Genomic DNA, 20099 nt, shown 5'->3' on the forward strand with positions numbered 1-20099 from the left:
CGGTAACAATAGGCACAATAGAGACTGTGTCAGAACATTCATTTATTTTATGCGAGTTTTTTTTTAAATGAAATTACATCAAGCTTGCATTTATTGATCACTTCGAGAAAGTATTGTTTGAAACTTTGACCGTCAAATGTTTGATGCTCAGAAATGAGGTAGAGAATTTCAGCTCACCCGTGAAATAAGGAGGTTTATGAATTCTCTATCCCACCCTCATGTATTTGACACGTTAAGGACTGCACAGTATCTAATTCTTTCTCACTTGATATTGCAGTCTCGTTCCTCCAGCCCAGGGTCTTCGTATGGGCTCCATTGCTGCCTCCACACAGTCAACCTTTGCTGCTGCCCAGCAGGGACCAGGGTGCTGCAGCCAGGTTTCCACCAGCTGAGCCAGCTTTCCTGGCTGTAAGACTGAGATTTTTAATTATTATTTTTTAATTACTTATTTTTATATTTGATACACAATGATATATAAATTTGATAAACGTGAAAGACAGTAATATTCCTCTAAAGTATAGCATGGAGAGGGTTTGGTAACCTTTTTTTGGTTTATTTTTCAAACCAATTTGTCATTTGAATACAGATTAAAAAACCCCTTGTGTTTCCCTCTGCTCTTCTGGAAAATCAGATAAAGCAAAGCAAAAGTAGGTTACTCTTCCGTTTTGCTTGCCTTCTTTCTGAATATGAATCTTTCTAAAGGGTAGTAAAGCTTAGAAAATGTGATGCTCTTTATTTCACGACTGGCTTTAGCTCTGAAAAACATCAGCTGGGTAAAGTTACCTGATGTAGTTTAGAAAACTTGGATGCTTCTAAAATGAATGCCATTGGTAACAAAATTAAAAACTGGTTGTAGAACCAGTCGGTGTGTAAAACTCGAAGCAGAGAGAGCTGTCTCCCTTCAGGAATGCTGCCCACTCTGCAGTGGGTTCGGGGCATTGCTGTGGCGCAGTCCATGGGAAGACTAATGCCGTTTAGTTGTGTCAGTCCTGGGGGTTTCCTGGTGCAGCTGAAATGCAGCCCGGTTTCGGATCTGATTGGATAAGGAATTCTGTGCGTCTGTAGCGGTTGACTCTTGTGCATGTCTGCAAAGTCAGGGAACGCAGAGTGTTCCATTGCTGCTTCTGCGTCCTCAGGGTGACAGCGCTGCACAGGCTGCAGGCTGAGCTGTGCGTGTGTCCCAGCTGTCTCTTCTTCAGCTTTCCCCTCCCAGTCACTACGAATACCGGTGGGTAACACTTGTTCAGAAGTGCTAACACTCACATGAATGTTTTGGGTCGTTCTCCTTTCATTTTTCTTCTCCTGTTTTTCAACAATACAATAGATGTAAGGAAATCGGATTACTATTGGAGGCTCCTTGTGTCCGGAATAAAAAAGGCCCTTCCTTCCTCCCCCACCCCTGAAACTCTTTTCTTTGTACATTCACTGAACATTCATGTGTCTCAGCACAGCAGCAATACCTGTTTTTCCAAAGTGCCTTACAATGGGAAATGTTCAAGGAAGGACTAGACATCTCAAAATACAAAATGTTATGTTACTTGTGTTTGAGGGGAATTATGAATCCTGTATTGGCCCACGTGGCTGCATCTTATTGCTGTAGGACCTTTTGACTCTCATTCCTGTTTTGAAGCATTCTTGAACTTTTCTGCATCTTGTGCTGTTCTGTAACAACTATTAGAAAGCAAAGTGCTGAGGTCCACGAGAACTAAATTGAACTCCTGTTACAAAAGTTATGAGGGGCGCTGTCTTCAACCAACATGAAATTGCAGGCAAGTGCTCAAATTGCTATCTCAAAGCAAAACAGATTTTTACATTTTCCTGTTCAGTGGATATAACGTTGGAAGGCAGATTTTCACCCCCAGAACGAGGATACTGAAATACATTCTGTGTTGCTCTTACAGCAAGCGTTGCCACACAATCTATTTGTCTACTTTATTTGCTGTGGAGTGGATAAAGTCCTGCAAAGATGAGAACACAACCAGGTGTGGAGAGCCAATTCCTAAATGTGCTGTGGGTGGTTCTGCAGGCACGAGATGAAATTCTGGATCGATTCGCCCTCGTAGCAGATCTTGTAGATGGTTGTGAACAACGGAAACCTAACAGAAGCATGGGAAAAGAAAAATAGTTTTGAAAGTTCACACAAACACATTTTGTTTGTAATGGAAAAAGCATTTATCTTTGTTTGTTCTTTCTTACATTAGAAGAAAAGTATCCGAAAACGTTTTATTTCTCTAGAAACTGTGCTACAGTAAAATTTTTACCTCGATTGGAAGATTATAAATGAGCAACATGAAGACAAACCAGTAGGAATGAGGTTAGGACAATCAAGGGATCTTCAGGACAACTTTGGAAGTGACAAAAGAGAAGTTGTTTTAGAGACAAAGTTGTCCTCTGCTCTTGTTTACCAAAAAACCCTGACTTGCACATCCCCTTTTCCTTTCTTTGTGTAAAATGCATAAATTTGTGTTCATTACTGCTGTCTGAAAGACAAAGACTGGAAAAGAAAATGCCTTACTGGTTTTCTTTTCTTTTTAAAGGCAGTACTACTTAGAATTTCTGTACCTGTCTAGATTCTAATAGATTTATCATTTTAAATGTACATTTTAAATGTATGTACTGCTAATGTACTACTATGTCCTACTGGACAGGCTTCAGATTATAAATCCTATATTACCATCCAAATAATTAAAGTATTACTTCAACTGAATTATTGGCTTCTTTTGTAGCACTGAGGCTTTGATATCTGCACATATTGTTCAATGTGTGTAAAATAGTTTGCTCATGAGCAGACTTCTGAATTTTTATATTGAGATTGTTTGCACTGAGAGCAGTATTGCAAGTTGTGATAGTGGTATAATGAGAATAATAAATCCTTTGAGCCACAGATCACATTCATAACCTTACTCCATCTATGTGTTTCAATCTTGCATGGTATGAGCCAGTGATATCTGGGTAGTTCGTTTGGACTTCTTTGGTGTATTATATGTCTGTGGCTTGTTTCTTTTGATGTTGTTTTACCTTCATCCTATTCTACTGATCATGGCAATGAGGAAATTGGCTGAATTTAAAGGTGGCCCAAGATGTGGAAAGCAGTTGTTATGGAAATGAACAGGACAGCTTACCACAAATAGCAAGGAGGAGGTTAGGAAGTGTTCATAATTCGTGGACATACCCGGTGAGTCAGGTTTTGTTTTAAATCAAAACACTTACTTATCAAGTATATTTTTCTCTTTCAGAATCTTGTAGACTTCAGCTGAAGTCTGAGGACCTTGTAGTTTTTGTCCATTCAGCATCTCCTTTTCCAATTCCTCAATGGACTAGAAGAGAGATTACTTGGATTAGAGGGAATACTTCTGTAACATCAGCAGTTACCAAAAAGGTAAACAGCTAACAGTGTCTTTATGAAAACAAACAATTCCATTTTTCTTTTTTCTTTTTTCTAAGCTTAAAATATTTCAAAATCCTTCTTACTTTTCCTGTGCGAGCAAAGGCCTCCGCCACTTTTCTGTTGCGTCCTCCATAGCAGGTAGTGATTAGGTCAGCAACCCCACAGCTTTCCAGGAAAGTGGATATTGACACAGATCCCTTGCAGAAGATCTGAGCAAAGGCCACCATTTCCATAAGGCCTAAACGGATCACTGCTGCCTTCGTGTTATCACCAAAGCTCAGTCCATCGCAGAAGCCAGCTCCTACAGCTACAATGTTCTAAAAAGTTCCATGCAGGACAGACAAAAAGGCAACCATCAGGTAAGACGTGTAGTTCATCAGGGTATACAGAGCAAGCTTTAAGAAAATTCCACAATGTGCCTCCACTCGGTTCAGCAGGATGGGCCCCAGGTTCATAGAGCCATGGATTCATTCAGGTTGGAAAAGACCACTAAAGTCATCCAGTCCAACCATCAACTCCTCCTCCCCCCCATGCCCACTAACCATGGCCCTCGGGGGCTCATCTCCACAGTTCTTTAACACAACACGATGCCTATGAATTTGTTCTGAGGAAGGCAGGTGTCTTTTTACATTTCAAGCAAAAGCTGCTTGATTTTGTTGGATTTTATAAAGCACCCACTGTTATTCCAGTGGGCAAATCTCAGAGCAGCTTGTGTAATACTGTAGTATTGTAATACTGTAGTATTGCAATCATGTAGCAACGTGCAATTAATGTTTTTTTTTCCTGCTAGTTCTAAGCTGGGGCTCATTTCTGTTTGAACTGTTCAAAATAACCTGAATGAAGACATGCCTTCTAGCTCTTCTTTGTTAGTCTGTAGTTCACTGGTTCTATATTCTGACACTGCAGTAGACCAAACCTTGGTTTTGCCTGCAAGGATGGTCAGTAGAATTGGCCTTTCCTACAGCTCTAAACAAATGTATTCGGATCCTAAAAATCTTCCCGTTTCCTCACCTTGTCCTGCATGTCCCTCTCCCCACCTTTTAATTTGCTGCCCCTACAGAAGCGTAGTTTGTTGTATTTGAGTTAAAAGTTACTAGAAATGCCACTGATTTTGCTTTGGCAATGCCTTTGCTAAAATAAACAATGATTTCAAGGGGAGCAGAAATTTCCCTTACAACTGAATGAACTCCAGCCTGTAGCTGGAGGCAAAATCTTTGAGTGTAAATACCTTACTCATATCTAGGTTAAGCAAAACCAAGTCTTCACCTGTCATCATACCCCACCTCCAAGGAAAGATGAATTGTTCTGATACAAATGACTGTACAGAAACTACAAAAGGTTGTAGCCTGAGTTCAATTTTGGCACATTTAGAAACGAAGCCCAAATTTCACTCTAGTGTCCCTGACGTGGAAACTTGATGACTGTGGTATTTCTTCTGACCCTGCCTAGGATCTCTATGTGGGCATGGCTACACACCATCCAGATAGGCTTCCAACTCAGAGTGGTGCTTCTGATGCTGCTTTCTAGTGGGTCACTACTTGAAATATGGAAGTAAGCTATTAGTTGGAATTATTGTATGTAGAAGAAGTCTTTGTTTCACATGTTTACAACATATATACAAGAAAATACAGTGGACTAAATTCTTCCCTCAGAAACAGTGGTCACTCTGTTAAAAATAAATTCAAAAATCCAGCTATTTTGAAATGCTTTGCCAGCTTTATATCTTTAAGCAAATTTTCTCCTTTTTTTTTTTTTTTTTTTTTTTCTGTATTGGAAAGCTGACACAGGAAATGTTACATGTTTTGTCCATGCCCACTCAATCATAAGGCAGCAGGACTAATGTTAGACCATGCGGCTTACAGAGGCACAGGCAGGGGTAAGAATTTAGTCCTGATAAAAAAAGAAAATCAGTTTGAAGTCACTAACTTTTAAGGCTCCACAGATCTCCACTGTATCAGTGTCAGGCACTACGGTAATCCTGAAGTTGGGAGTCTGCAGTAATTCCTTGAAGATCTGCCCTTGTTTCTCATTTTTGCACCCTGTGTGAAGGAAGGATGAAAGTTAGAGCATCTGTGATGTTTTGGTGGCACAGCAATATGCACAATGAAATGAAACCTGAAGTAAGGGCTGAGGGACCTTTGGATTTTGTGGTCACAGACACTGGGCATTGCTAAAGGAGATGCTTGCTCCTGCTGCTGGAGGCCGGTGTAAGCGTTCTTGGCTTTGCTTACTAATGGGCTTTGTGGCTTTCCATAAGGAGAAATGAAACACTTTGAGGCCCCAAAAGCAAGGGGCAAGCAAGCCTTCCTGCACAGTTGTCGCCTTGTCATGGCTTAATAAAGCTGGACCAGCAGAAATTAAACTGCCCCCAAGAAAATGAATATTGCCTAACTCTCCTGATCCTGTCTCATTCTATTCATATCTAGTTTCTCTTCCAGCAACAACTGCCCAGCTGGTATGGTTTTCACTATTACTGTAACCTCTGCACAGCAAAAGAACAGTATTGCAATAATTTTTTCTTTAATCTCCACCACCTATTGAAGAATGGAACTAATTTCTGCTGACTTCAGAAATGAATGGATTTTAAAACTGCTGGGTGAACTCTTGTAGTCAGGTGAGACCCCGTTCTAGGGAGGGAAGAACAGAATGTTACTGCTGCTCTTATTAAATAGAGAAATACAAAGATGGAGAAATACGCCTCAGGGGGTTTGAGCTTCTGATTACACTTTCCTAGACAAACTGCACAGTGTATCAACTGCCTCAGTACTCAGCAATGGGCTTTACAGACAGGTAGCTTTTGATAACTCGAATAGGAATGGGGTTATGCTGTAATTTTTTAATGGATGAAATTAGCTCACAGCCTCACTACTGGAACCTGCTGTCATTTGGGATCTGATCCCACCAGCACCAATCTCTCTGGAAAGGGAACTGCTCCCCCCAGATGAGTTCAGCACACACTGCACATATGGCATCGTGCAGAACCTCAACATATCTCATTGCAGGCTGCCTCCCACTGCTGCCTGCAGACACTGTCCTGCCATAGGTGAGGGTAAGCCACAGACAGGAGATGAAATTGCCCTTTGCAATAGTTACCAATGGTGGTTTCACAGAACTTCTCATCAGCCACTTCTTTGGCTATGTTGGCCCCCATAAGCACGCTGATTTCTATTTTCAGCTTCTCTCGAATGAGGTCAGATATGAGCTTCAGGCCTTCAGGACCCTCATCAATCCCCTGAGAAAAGGCAACAGCAAAAGCTAAGTACAGGTAAGTGACAGCAGCAGCAGTGCTGTTAAAGGAGGTGTCCAATTGCCTGCAGGTCTGCCTGGCTGTACTTGGGAGATTTGGGGTCTTGTATTTGCTAGCATTAGCCATTAGAACCAAATGCTCTGTATTTGTACTTTTAAGCACAAATTCAAGGGAAGTTCAGGGAGAAGGTGCAATAACATTAACCCTGAAACAGGGCTCACATGCAGTGCTGCTGCCCTGAGATGTCTTTCTGTGCTGCATTTTTCCTTTGTGTTAAACTCCTGTGGTATAGAGCCATATTTTTAAAATAAGCTTACAAGCAGTGGCTTCTTTAGCAAGATTTGAGGTATTAACCTTAATGCTTCATTGGTATAAGGAGTGTACTGAGCTGTCATAGTTCTTCTGAAGCTGAAGAAAGGAGTAGATTTTCAGCAATGTCCTTACTCTCCTCACCATCCCCTCTACGAGCTGCTACTTGCAAGATAATTTTGATAGGGGAAAATCAAAAAGGAAAGATCTGATATTACTGTCTGAGAACTTCAATTAAATTTCTGATATTTCAGTTTTAAGTTGAATTTTAATACAGTCAGTAGAAGTGGCAGACTATATTGCTGCATTTTGCCTTAAACTTTTAGTTTGAGATTCTCATAAAATATGAATTTCCCCTTAATGTAGTGATAATCTGACAGCTCTAGCCTTTAAAAAGTGATTGCCCTTTTCCTTTCAAATGGGAAATGTTCCAATTCTGCAAAGTTATTAATATTCCTGTGCAGTGTTTCCACAAACAGCTTTGCATGCACACAGGACAGGCACATAGACCCTGTGCTCTCTCTATTTAAGAGTTAACAGAGGCTGAAGTTGGAACATTTTTCCTGGCAGCAGCACCAGCTCATGCAGCCCTCTCTCTGCATTTTCACCTCTGTGCTGGCCTGAGTGGGAACTAATCCAGGCTAAAGATGACTGATAATGGTGGTTACTTGGCCCAGTGGGATTGCCCAATCTTTTCAACTCTCTGGTCACATGAACAGCAGAGAGACTACTGGAGTATTTGTGAGCTTCCACTCTAGAAGAAAGAAATGCTTATTTTATGCAGAGCATGCAGCTGAGGGCCTATCCTTTAGTTGAACGTATTTACTCCTTACAGGTTGATTCTTATGGAGACGACAACCTACCTTGATGAGTGAAATCCCAAATGCTCCAGGCTTTATGTGACCTGCCATCTGCTCACAGACTCGTCCGATGAACTGATGTGGTAGGACAAACACTAAGATGTCTGTCCCTCTCACTGCTTCAGCCACATCTGGTACAGCCACCTGAGACAAGCGTAACAAGGAAAATGAGCCCCCTCGCACCAGGTGAGAATTCTCACGCCTTGCAAAGTAATACCATTGAGGCAATGTGCTTAAAAACCAGCAAGCTGTACCTTCCTCTAAATGCTAGTGTTACTTAGAACAATAATTATAGCCAGATTACTGAGGAAACAGGAGGGGAATTTAAGTCTGCTCTTGCAATTGGAGAAAATACTGCCCTGAGACACACAGCCTTACAGTATGCAACCTTAGAGCAAGTGGGGCTCCTCACTGAAGAATCAGGATTGCTGCCAGAAAGGCTACTCGAAAGGAAAACAGCAACAGGACAGAGGGGTTGCATCACTAGAATTGTGCAGAGAGGTTTTCTGTCTCTCCAAAATGTGGAGAAACAATGAGATGTAAAAATTATTTTTCAGTTGGAGATGAAGATGTGAGGGGCCCTTCCTCCAGTGCAGCCACTTGATCTATGCTGTAGAGATCTCAGAGACTTTGCTAGAGATGTGTTGAGGCTGCTCTCAGATGATGAAAACAAGCTTGTTGATCTGTTCCAGGACTGTGAAAATAACAATGGCAATTCAATCTGAACCCAGGAGAACTGTGTGCCAAGTTCAAATCATGGGAGTGCAAAAATGCAATCCCAGCACATAGTACTGTGAAACATAGTACTAAATATAACCACTCTCCGGGCATGGAGACCCACCATGTGCAGCATCTTAACTTCCCTTTACAACTATGGCTGTTCTCAGCTGTTCTAGAAATGCAGTGCTACTTTCTTTAATTCACTGACATTTGACAAAATCTCGAACAGCCTGAAAGCCTCACTTTGCTTCAGTAGCATTGAATTATCTAGGCTGATTAAGTAGCAAGGTATAATTTGGTATTTCAAATGTATGCAAAAATTACATACCTTATATTTTGGTAGAATTTGTAGCATTATTAATGGTAGTAATGCACTGCTATCCTGAAATCACCCAAGAAGCAATAGCTCCCTGCTCATCTCCTTGTAAGCTATGGCTGTTAGTCACGCTGTTGATTTCCTTTTTTAGAAGAAGGGAGAGCAGTTGCTTTCCCTTTTTATCCAGAAGATGTTGTGGGTTTGAAATCTGTCTGCTCTGTGTAGACATAGCTTGAGGAATAGTAGGCAGAGAGATGCTGATTTGTGCTGGAGAGGAGGATGGCACGTTACGTACCTGTACTTGGCACAGTGGGTGTTTGAAGTTGTGTGACGGGAGACAAGCAGAGGTCACAGAAGTGGGTTATATTTCATACTTGTAATACTGGAGTGAATTAGGTGGCAAACCAGAATGAATCAGTGTTGCCTTCCTTATGAATGTATATTAAAAAAGTGGCTTTTTTTTTTTTTTTTTTTTTTTTCCCCAACTTACCACATTTTTGGGCATCTTGTATCCAGGGAGATACTTCACATTCTCATGCTCTTGGTTGATTATTTCTGAGAGCTTTCTTCCATTGATGATCTCTTCAAATACCCACATCTTGACAGTAGAATCAAATCTGTTGGACTTCTGGACATTTTTGCCAACAATTCTTGCTATGGCTGATCCCCTTTTAAAAAAAATAAATTGCCAATTGGAAACACAAATTGCTTTCAACATAGTATCTCATAAAAGTCCTGTGCTATCAAGCTGTTCACGTGCTTACTAAGATTATCAGAAAGGTTTATTCACTATTCTATATAAAAGCAAAAAACTCAGTTTAAGATCATAGCAATTAGAACTAGATGTAATAAAGAATCTGAAGTCATATGAAAGATTGCAGAGTGGAAGTGGGATGCTAAAAAAGCACTATTGTAATTAAATATCTATTGCTCCTCAGATTATTGTTGTTAATATAAAAACCAACAAATGTAAAGCAATGCAGTACCCCTGGTGATCCTGCTGTGACAGCCTGTGTGCATTGCATCTAACACAGATAGATGCCAGCTCCCTAGCTATAAACAAATAGCTGCAATAAGGGTTTTATGTAAGAGATAAATGGTAAGGAGTCACAACAAAACAAACTTGAACTTGATGGTTTCTCTTGAGATGTGGTTCTAATGATCACTATAATGGTTTCTGGAGTACCTAACACAACTGAAAGAGGGGCTCCAGTGACAGCATTCTTATCCTCTGACCCACTTGGCACATGAGCACAATAAGGAGTGTGAGCAGGATTCAGATGTGTTCAGTTTTCTGTAGCATAAAGTGCATCCCAGACAAAGTCCAGTGAGGTCTGCGCTGTGAGCAGTTCAAAGGGAAACCACGAGGTAACTTAGCTCAACTCTGTTTCTGATGTGGAAGCTTTGCACAAGGCTAATTGCTCAATAGGTAATAAAGAAGAAGGGCTTTGTTTTAATCTTTAACCACAAAGAAATCCTGCTGAGGTAAGTTTTCACATTACCAGAGTGTTGGCTGCATACTGTATCCTGAGCAGCCATCTTTTTTTTTTTTTTTTCTTAAAAAAAATCAACAAAAACCAAACCAGCAAAAAACGTCGTTTTCTTTTGGTTCTTTGTAATGGTAAGGTAAACATTTTCAGGGTAAACCTTTATTTCAAGAGCGCTCATGTGTTCATAGTACGTTCCTATTATCTGTAAGGTGTTTTGTGCCCTGGTCAACTTCCCCTGCTCTCCAACAGAAATCAAAACCAAGGCCTGAGCTGAGGCTGACTTGTGTCTCAGTACCATAAATGTGTATCAATAAGAAAGCGAATAAGCACTGAGCTGAAGATATATTACTTGTAAAGGTACCTTCATAAACCAAGTATTTTTGTTTGGTTTCTCTTAAAGGAATTGGGAACTTGGAGGAGATAAGGATTAATGCTTAAAGGCACTTAGTAGCCATTAGGGGAAATGGCTATGGAACAGTACAGTCCAAAAAGCAGCGCACTGTTTTAGTGGGGCCATTGAAAACTCTCAGTCCCCACTGCTCAGAGCTGGAAAGAAGAATTGCTTTGTCTGTGACGCCAGTGTTTAGTAGACTACACAGGCTTGGCATGGAAGGTCTGCTTGTGCAAACAAAACCAAGGACACTTGCATGCTAAAGACTTTGCCACGCTATTTTTTCTCTCTAAAACCATTCAGTGAAGATTCATGGATGACTGAGAACTCCATTTAGATTATCCTATTGAAGTGAGTGAAAATGCCACTTTTTCATTAAGTGTAATTTAAATAAGACCCGCTCTTTCACATATGCAAATATGAAAACACATTGGAACTGGTGAAAATTAGAGCTGAAAGGGCTCCATGAAACCTTTTGACTATCAGGTTGGAATGAACCAAAGAAGTCATCTCCAAAGCAAGAAGAGCCTTTAGTTAGGATCAGGTTACTTGGGTTTGTTGAGTATTAAAAACTCTTCAGGGACTACCTTCTCTCCTCTGTGGGTAACCTGTCCCAGTGCTTTAGCATTCTCATAGCTTGTTTTTTTTTAAACTCTAAGTATCCAGTTGAAGCCTCCACAGCCTAATTTATGACTATTGAATCATCTTTCTGTACAGCTCTGTAAAAAGCCTGGCCATCTGTGCATGGTAAAGACACGTGTCTAGTTAAAGCTAGCTCTTTGCTGCAGAGAGTCCAAATGAATATAAGAAGAGCTTTTATGTTCCAAAGAGTGAGACAATGAAATAAACCTGTACTTTTAACAAACAGATAACTGGACAACAGTTCACATAAACAGAACCCTTCCTGTGCCGGGCTGACAGCTACAAGATGTGGTGTAGCCTTTGTGTTACTTAACCGCATCAGCGCTGATTCTCCTGACTGTGTTGACTTAGTAAGCCAGCGTGAGCTGCTGAACTTCTGTGGCTGACATGAGCCATTGCGACACGCTGCATCACATGTCAGCCACGTTTCTGAGCTGCAGGAAAGGCTCGAGTGCAGTTGTCTGAACTGACACCCAAATATTCAGGAGGAATGTAAGGAAATGGTGTTTGCCAAAGGAAAACGTTCTTCTGTGTTGTGCTGAGATTACCTATACTGTCATAGAGGCTATAAACAGGTGTGATTTAAACACTAGAGAAAACATTTCTCTCGTTCATAAAGACTTTACAGTCTATCCATATGGTAGGAAGCAAGAGATAAACGCAGACAGGACAAGTGAGCAGACTGCACTGAGCCATCCAGGGGTCTGGGCTCTCAGTATTTTGTATCACCTCTTTGCAAGTCTGTACACATGGTGAAAATCAGCTCTCTATACTACATTCTGAAGGAAAACAACTAACTGGCTTTTGAGAATGTTTTATGGTGAAGGAGCAGCCTGGGAAGTGGTGTGAGATGCTTGCTTGAGGATGTAGCGAGAGAGTAATTGTTGGCTGATCAACAATGCCAGACGTTTGGCCATGGCTCTTAAGAATCTTGGAAGCAAAATAAGCAACTTGCGTAGGCTTGGACATCTGTGTTTAAGGATGAGGAAGAAGAGTGTGGCATGAGAGGGATTCAAGTGCTAGAATGACATGGTAACAGTGGCATTTGAGGAAATGCTATTGCAGAGATGACAGGGAGGGCTGTATCCATTGGGACAGAGGAGGAGATGCAGCAATGATCCAGCTGTGTGGCGGTGAGCTCCTGGAGTGGTATGGCTGCATGTCAAAAACCGTGCATTAGAGGTGTCATGCACAGGAACCTGTGGTCTATAAACATGTCATGTGTGTGGGCAATTAAGAAGCAGTGGGCTGGTTTTGCATGGCAGGAAGGTGAAGAGCAGGGCTATAACTATGCTGCGCTCTCAGCAGATCACAAGCAGCCACTCCTTCTCCTATTTAATTTTTGTTTGTTTGTTTGTTTGTTTTTTGGTGTGTGTTTGCTTCTGGTAAGCTGTCAGGTACGTAAAATTCTACAGAAACTTGCCCTTCTTGCACAAAAACAATCCAAAGAATTACCTGTTTGCTAATCCCAAGCACACGCACATACATGTTGTTCATTTTATTTGTGCTTAAGTTATACAAACTGCAAGTAAGATGCAAAGTCCACTGAGACAAGAATTACTGATTTCAGTGGAGGCTGTCAGTGCCAAGGAGCTTTTGCAGGCAGTGCTTTCATCTAGGCAAAAAGGACTAAGCGGGAGCAGATGTATTCCTATAAGCAGGGGCAAGGATAAGCTGTGAAGCTGAGCACAATGCTTTGACAAGGCTATATCTGCATATAAAATCTTTAAGTTTGGAAAAGACCACTAATATAATCCAGTCCAAACCTGACCTATCCCCACCGTGCCCACTAACAATGTCCCTCAGTGCCACTTCTCCACAATTCTTGAACACCTCCAGGGATGATGACTCTACCATCTCTGTGGGCAACCTGTGCCACTGCATCACCACTCTTTCTGAGAAGAAATGCAAAACTGCTTGCCAAAAATGATGAAAGTGAAGAGTGCCAATATGTTGTGCTGGTAAACGAACCCCAAGTCCTGGTTCTTTCAAAGGAATAGGAGCAGTGCTGCTGCTCTGCTAACTACTTTAGGCTGATATTTGAACAGCACGGACTCTGCCACAAACAAACACAGCTACTGGCTCAGCTCTCATTCTCCCTGGGATCACACTGCGCTGGTGCCAGGCTTTCAATGTTGGAGTTCCTGCACTTAAGTAGAAGCCTTATGTTTTTCCAATTCTCACCGGCTTCTGCATTTCTTTCTTCTGTTTGCATTTGCTGCATGCGAGCAGTCTGACAATTCCCAATTGGGTTATAATACAAACAGACCCCCCCAGCCCCGAGCTAAGAGCAGCTGCTTGCAGAATTTCCTCTTCCCTCTGGGTTATTATTTTAACAGAGCAGGGATGCCAGACCGGTGCAGCCAGTCGGTGCCCGGAGCGTTAACACGGGACAAGCCCCGGCCGGGGGCGGCGGAGCGGCGCGGTGAGCGCTGCCGCTTTCAGCACCATGGAGACCCGCACCCCGCCGCCCGACCCCCGCCGGAACCTGTTGCGGACCCCGGCCCCGCTGCTGGGCAGGGGAGAGCGGCACGGCGCTGTGCGGGCCCCCGGCATCCCGTGATGCGCCTGAAGGAGGCGGAGGGACGGGCAGCGAGAAAGGAAAAAAGAAAACAAAAAAAAGAGAAAATGGGAGAAGAAAGGAAGGAAGGAAGGAAGCAAGGAAGGAAAAAGGTTCCCTTCACTCACCAGTTTCCCGAACCCACGATGCAGACGCGGAGCGGCGACATGCTGCTGTGCTCGGCCCGGTTACCAGCACCGCCTCCGGCCCGGCCCCCGGCGCCTGCGGGAGAAACGGGCGTCAGGCTGCGAGGGCTCGTGGCCCCGAATCGGTCCTGCCCCCGGGGAGGCGGCACCAGCGCAGGGATGCGCCCTGTGCCCGGCCCGGCGGGGTCCCTCTCGGGGCTGGAAACGGATCGAGCTTCACCTCGAGGGAGGGGGGGGGGGGAATGGAGGAGGGGAGGGACGGAGGTGGGGTGAGGTGGCAGCGGGGGTCTGCGGAGCTGGCTCTGTGCGCCACCTGTCCTGCCAGCCAGATGGACACTGGTTAGGATCATCCCGCAGATGGGGGTCTGTCTCTCCAACACCAGGGAAAGGGGATAAGTGCATTGCAAGAGCCGTGGAACGATGGACTGTATTGCAGCTTCTTATGTCAATGGAAGCAAGGCAAGACAAAGCAGTGTCTTTCTTTTCCCCTATATGGTCTGACATCCATGACTCCCTGCAAATTGCCATATGTCACCTCTCAGCCCTCCAGATCTCCTCATCAGAGTAGCCTTCTCTCCCACTTCTGTGCTGTGGAGCTGCTTCCCTGCCCTCTCTCTGCCTGTGCCTCCCCCATCCACATCCCACCAGCTCTCTCCTGCTGGGCTCTGAGGCTCAGCCTGCAGGTGCTATTCTTGCCCAGGGGCCAGCTCAGAAGCACTCAGCTCCACAACAAGCAGATTGACACAGTGACTCATAGATTGAGGACAGCTGCCAGTGTTTTTGGGAAGGGTAGGGATAGTTTTGGAGGTAGGCATATGCTCAGCCCACCTGCTGTCAGCTTCATCAGCTCACCTGCATCCTGAGCTCACATAAAATGCCAGGAAATATGTGAAAAACAGCCTCCTGAAGATGAAGCTAAAGCTGGGGGCCTGATGTAAGTTGTACAGTTTGAGTACAGCCAAGGCATGCAAGCTCTGGTTCTAGGGGTGTTTCCTGCACTCTCAGCTTGTTTACCATGTTTTGTGCTTTCCCTGGCTGCGTAGCTCCTCTGGGCCTCTTAGCTTTATTCTCTCTTTTACTATGAAGAAAATCTCCTTTGGAAATGAAGAGGAGTTTCCATTTTACTGCACCCCAAGACTTCTCAGCTGCCCAGTCCTGCTGACTCCTCTGGCCCTGAGGTGAGGACACACTCACCAAAGCATTGGCTTCTGGACCTAATTCATGCAACAATCAGGTAACCATAGATAGGTTTGGACTGAAAGGGACCATAAGGATTATCTAGTTCCATCCCCCTGCCATGGGTAAGAAACAACCCCCACCTGATCACACCTAGCCTGCCCTTGAACACTTCCAGGGAAGGGGCATTCATAAGTTCTCTGGGCAGCCATTGCCTCAGTACCCCCAGCATGAAGCATTTCCTCCTTACATCTAACCTAAATAACAGAATCACAGAATTGTAGGGGTTGGAAGGGACTTCCAGAGATCATCGAGTCCAATCCCCAATCTATGGAGCTACTATCTCTTCCTTGTCTTATTGCTACCTTTCTTGTTGAAGGGTGAATTCCCTTAAGGTGTTCTTAGCAGACAGAATTTTTGAGTATTGCAAACAGCAATAGTTTCATCTAAATTGAAGTGAAAACTTCAAGTTACAAATGGGTCCTGTGCCTGTAGCTTCCACTCTGACCTTGCACTGACCATTTGGTTGGTGCACAGAAGGTGGCAGGGGTGAGGTTGGCAGAGGGCGAGCAGGCAGATGGATGCAGGGAACACTCATGGGGAGCAGCAGCCTGAGGCTGGGCATGCACACATTTGCCTGTACATCGTGACATTAATTGGAGAGCTGGCACTGCTGTTGAGCTGTCCTCGGGGTTTGTGCAATCATGGCTCTGTGGAAAGCAGCCACACGTGGCTATTGCAGCCTGCTTTATGTGGCAGGTTCAGGTGCCTGGGCTGTCTCAGTGGCAGTTTTGAGTAGGGACACAGAATAGCCAAGAGAAACTTATCCTTCCTGGATTTGAAAGCCCTGGAGCTGCTTATAGCAGCAGTGGATGCTGATGATTGTAATTCTATCAGAAAAGGAGAAGAACCTGTTCTCTCTGACAAAGTCACAGTGTTTGTTTTTCACATAAGCGCAGGAGAACTTGCTCAGGTGTGAGTCATTAGAATGTAACAGACATAAAAGCTGGGTCTGGTTAGCAGGGAGGATAAGGACAGCCCTCTCAAGGCTACCCCACCCATGCTCACCTGATCCGCTTCAGCACCTAATAGGTTCTGCACATGTCAGCAGCCTGGGTTTACAAAGCCGGCTGGTTTTGATCAGCCAAACAGCTGCTGCAAATAAACAAAAAGGCTGATTGTCACTGCCACAAAACCAGGACAGCCAAGAGGCTTTCTTAACTTTTAAGTCAGGTGTGCTTTGGACATTCATAAAAATGTGACTGATAAATGCCAAACTTTGCAGGCAAGAGATGGGCAGGGAGGAATAGGGGGCTGGCTGCTCTGTGGGAAGGAAACTGAGAGCAAGTTAGAGGGCACTGCACATTGAGGCTTCTTCTCTCTGCCCGCCTCTTGCCCCAAATGTATTCACAAGGAAGAATCAGATCCCTTCCCAGCACTCGTTCTGCCAAGCTCATGCTCTCTTATCTCCTTTATTTCTCAGATTATCTGGGTGCTGCTTCTCTGTACCTGTTCCAGCATGAATTCAGACTTGCTAAATGCTGATAACCTGAACGATGCCCTAAAATCTCAGTGGAATTTTACCCAGTGCCTTGTCCGTATCTAATGGTTGTTCCCGGAAATACTTGCTAAGCTACACATGAGATTGCATTTACCTCTTTAATGATTGTATCAGCCATGTGGCTTTTCCTCTTCTGTTGTTCATAGCTAATGAATTTTAATTTACAGCAGAAATGTAATTAGTCAATTGGTGCATGTCCTTGTGTTTTATATGTTTACAATTCATCCCATGCCTGTTACCAGGGCATAACAACCATTCTCTCTGTAAGGCTTCGTCTGTATTGAGAACACCTCCCAGATTTCTTGTTAGCAAATTTCATTATCCTGCTTGTCATTTTTTTACTCCAAACTGATTTAATGACAGCATTCATATGGATTCCTCCAGGCCCATTCTTTGCTATCAGCACTATCAGTAGTTTTTACCTCTGTCCTAGACTCCTTCAGCATTTTATCATGTTTACATTAATCCCTATCTTCTTGAGTTTAGCTAATACATTTTCTAGTAATACCAAATAAAATATTTTACCAAAGTCCAGGTTGATAAGATTTTACTAGTTTTCCTTCGTCCACAAATGCAGTTATCTTATCAAAGAAAGATACTGGGTTCATCTACATGTAACATGCCTATCTTGCACTTTAGCCCTTTTCCTGCTTCCCTCTGTGCTGTTTATTACTCATTTGCTCTCTGGCCTGTGTGCTAAAATGCCAAGAGATTTTGTGCTGACCAACCCATAGATTTTGGCGATGGAGATTACTCATTCTTCAGAACTGAAGGGTGAAGAGCTTTCAAGTATTGCATATGGTAATTTCCATAGCTGTGCCCTTAAGCCCATGAAGTGAGTTGCCTCTGCCCTCCAGGGTTGCATAATTTTCTTTATGGAAACTGAAGCAACATACTTCTTTAGCTTCTAGCTATCTACCCTACTGCCGTTGCTGGTGATCCTTTCTTTTGTTTTCTTTGTAATGATGCAGATAAAACCTTTTTCATCTTGATTTCCACCCCTGTGCATGGTCTGCTTTGTTTTGATTTTGAGCAGTTTTGCTGCTACACCTTTAACTGTTGATGTTTGAAGGATAGCTTTTTCTGCATATCATATTTTTTCCCTTTTCCCTACGCTTTCTGTGTATTTCTGAGATGTCTTGCATTATCTGCATTGCAGTTCACATCTTTCATAACGACAAAGAGCTATAGCTAAAATTCTGCCTCTACCTAAACTGCCAGCATCGCATCTAACCCACGCCTTCAAATGATGAGCAGCATTAGCATCAGCATTACTAATATAACACAGCCCAATGTGATTTCCAATGGATTTTTTTACACAGGTTTTTCCTGAATTATACTCTATATTGAAGTTTTGCAAAAATATATGTATAAACATTAGTTCTAGTTCACTGTATGCATAATTACTGTTAATTGTAGGTGTTAAATAGCAGCCATTTATATTGAGGCCGCATCTAATATCTTAACACAGCTCCTCCAGGGTGCTGCATACAAACAAATAATGTCAGTTTCTGTCTGTAAAAACTCACAGTCCAAATTACTTACAGCTTTACTGCTTCCACGTGGGTTTCTTGCGGTCTGACTTTACCAGCTCATGAGATCTAGGAAACAAATCAACAGTGATGTTTTTGCTCCATTCATTTTATTCAGTTGAGTTCTCTGCTGCAGGCTTTGATTGGATTATATAGCAGGAATGTTGTTGTTTTTTTTTTTCACACTTAAATAAGTTTTCCAAAAGTACTTAGTAGAAAATGAAGTTGCATTTTAGGCCTATAGGAATCTAAGCAAATTTCAGACAGGTTTCATCATTCAAGCAGAATGGACAGGAGAGTCAGTTGTTTACAGTCCCTACGGTGTAGGGCTTTCTGTAATCTAATGGAGAAGGTTTTCAGGAGAAGTAAAATACTATACAATTACAGCAGAAATGAAAAATGCATTTGCTGGAAGAAAAACGGCCCTGGTTGGTAATTGTCTTCAAAGCACTCCTCAGGCAACAGAGCTACACGGGCTTTTCCAGAATCCAAATATACCTGCTCTGTAAGCAGCAGGGGCTGCAGTGAGAAGGAAGAATGTGATCCGGATGTTATGAAGTGGCTACGGAATTGATTAGAGCATGCTGATACATGTGGGACATCTGGTACTGAAAAAAGCTCAGTATCAGTCTCCCATAGGTAGAGCATATATGGCAATGGAGCAGTGGGATTACATATGGCAGGTTTGACTACCAAAACTACTGAGTGCTTTGGCTTGATTTCCAATCTAATCTTGTTATCATGACACATCTGGAAATGTTATTTGGCAGAGATGACAAGAAAGAAAACATGCTAACAGGGATCTGCAGCAGATTGAGAGGTACACAGGTTGCCATAGAAACCATGCAGAAAAAAAAATGTGTAGGAGGGAGGAAAAGCACAGAAAGGCTTCTAGGAGAAGGGGCTAGTGACTGAAGAACTGAACTAATTCAGCAGCTGTTCTATTTATTGAAAGAAAAACATATTATCTTTTCAGAGGATGGAGAAACATGGAGCACAGGAATCCTCACAGTGATCTGCAGAACAGTGGAAGGCGGGAACACGATGTTGTGCCATAGGGTAGGGTAGAAAAAGGCTGAAGGTGGTCATGAAGTAGATGAAAGGATTGGGAAGCCCTGAACCACAGCCATAGATGTGCTCCCCTTGTCTCTGGCGTGTCTGACTCTGGATTGTGCCAGGTGATGTAATGTTGGAGACAAGAGCATGACTCAATGCAAAGTCATAGTTAGTGCAACTGGAAATGGTGTCAAATGTGACTGTGAAGGATGCAAGTGGGTTGTGGGTGGGGAGGGAAGCATTTGAGGCAGCATGAACTGCTGCCATCTGTGGCTCTGATGCTTATGGCTGGGCTTTTGAATTATAGTTGAGCTACTCTGCATTGCAGCAGTGCACAAAGATTGATAGAGAGGAAGAGGAAGGGAATTATGGAGTGACAAGCATCAGTGGACAAAGGGAATGCAACAGATGTCATCTACCTGGACTTGTGCAAGGCCTTTGACATGGTTCCCCACCATGTCTTTACCTCTAAATTGGAGAGAGATGGATCTGAAGGGTGAACTATTTGGTGGATAAGGGATTGAGTGGAAGGTATCAGCCAGGGAGCTGTGGTCAATGGCTCTCTGACCAGGTGGAGGCCAATGTTCAGAGGTGTTCCACAGGGGTCTGTCTTGCGACTGATACTCTTTGACATTTTATGATTGACAGTGACTGAAAAGCACACATAAAATAAAGGTTTTGACTCATTAAGGCAACAGAAGGAAT

General features: G+C 43.1%; 1 protein-coding gene across 1 annotated transcript; it reads right to left on the bottom strand.

Annotated features, from left to right (window-relative positions):
• Window positions 1-29: 29 nt before the first annotated feature.
• LOC122155347 (glycerol-3-phosphate dehydrogenase 1-like protein) lies at window positions 30-14155 on the bottom strand. The gene is made up of 8 exons (XM_042809163.1): window positions 14052-14155; window positions 9331-9508; window positions 7808-7948; window positions 6482-6620; window positions 5315-5427; window positions 3472-3705; window positions 3211-3317; window positions 30-2096 (listed from the first exon to the last, which is right to left on the bottom strand). Exons 1-8 carry the CDS (start codon window positions 14090-14092, stop codon window positions 2000-2002), a joined length of 1050 nt encoding a protein of 349 aa, XP_042665097.1. The 5' UTR covers window positions 14093-14155; the 3' UTR covers window positions 30-1999.
• Between the last annotated feature and the right edge of the window lie 5944 nt (window positions 14156-20099).

Source organism: Centrocercus urophasianus, unplaced genomic scaffold (genome assembly GCF_019232065.1).
Source record: "Centrocercus urophasianus isolate 14NV4802_14NV808 unplaced genomic scaffold, USGS_Curo_1.0 seq_1100, whole genome shotgun sequence".
NCBI lineage: Eukaryota > Metazoa > Chordata > Aves > Galliformes > Phasianidae > Centrocercus > Centrocercus urophasianus.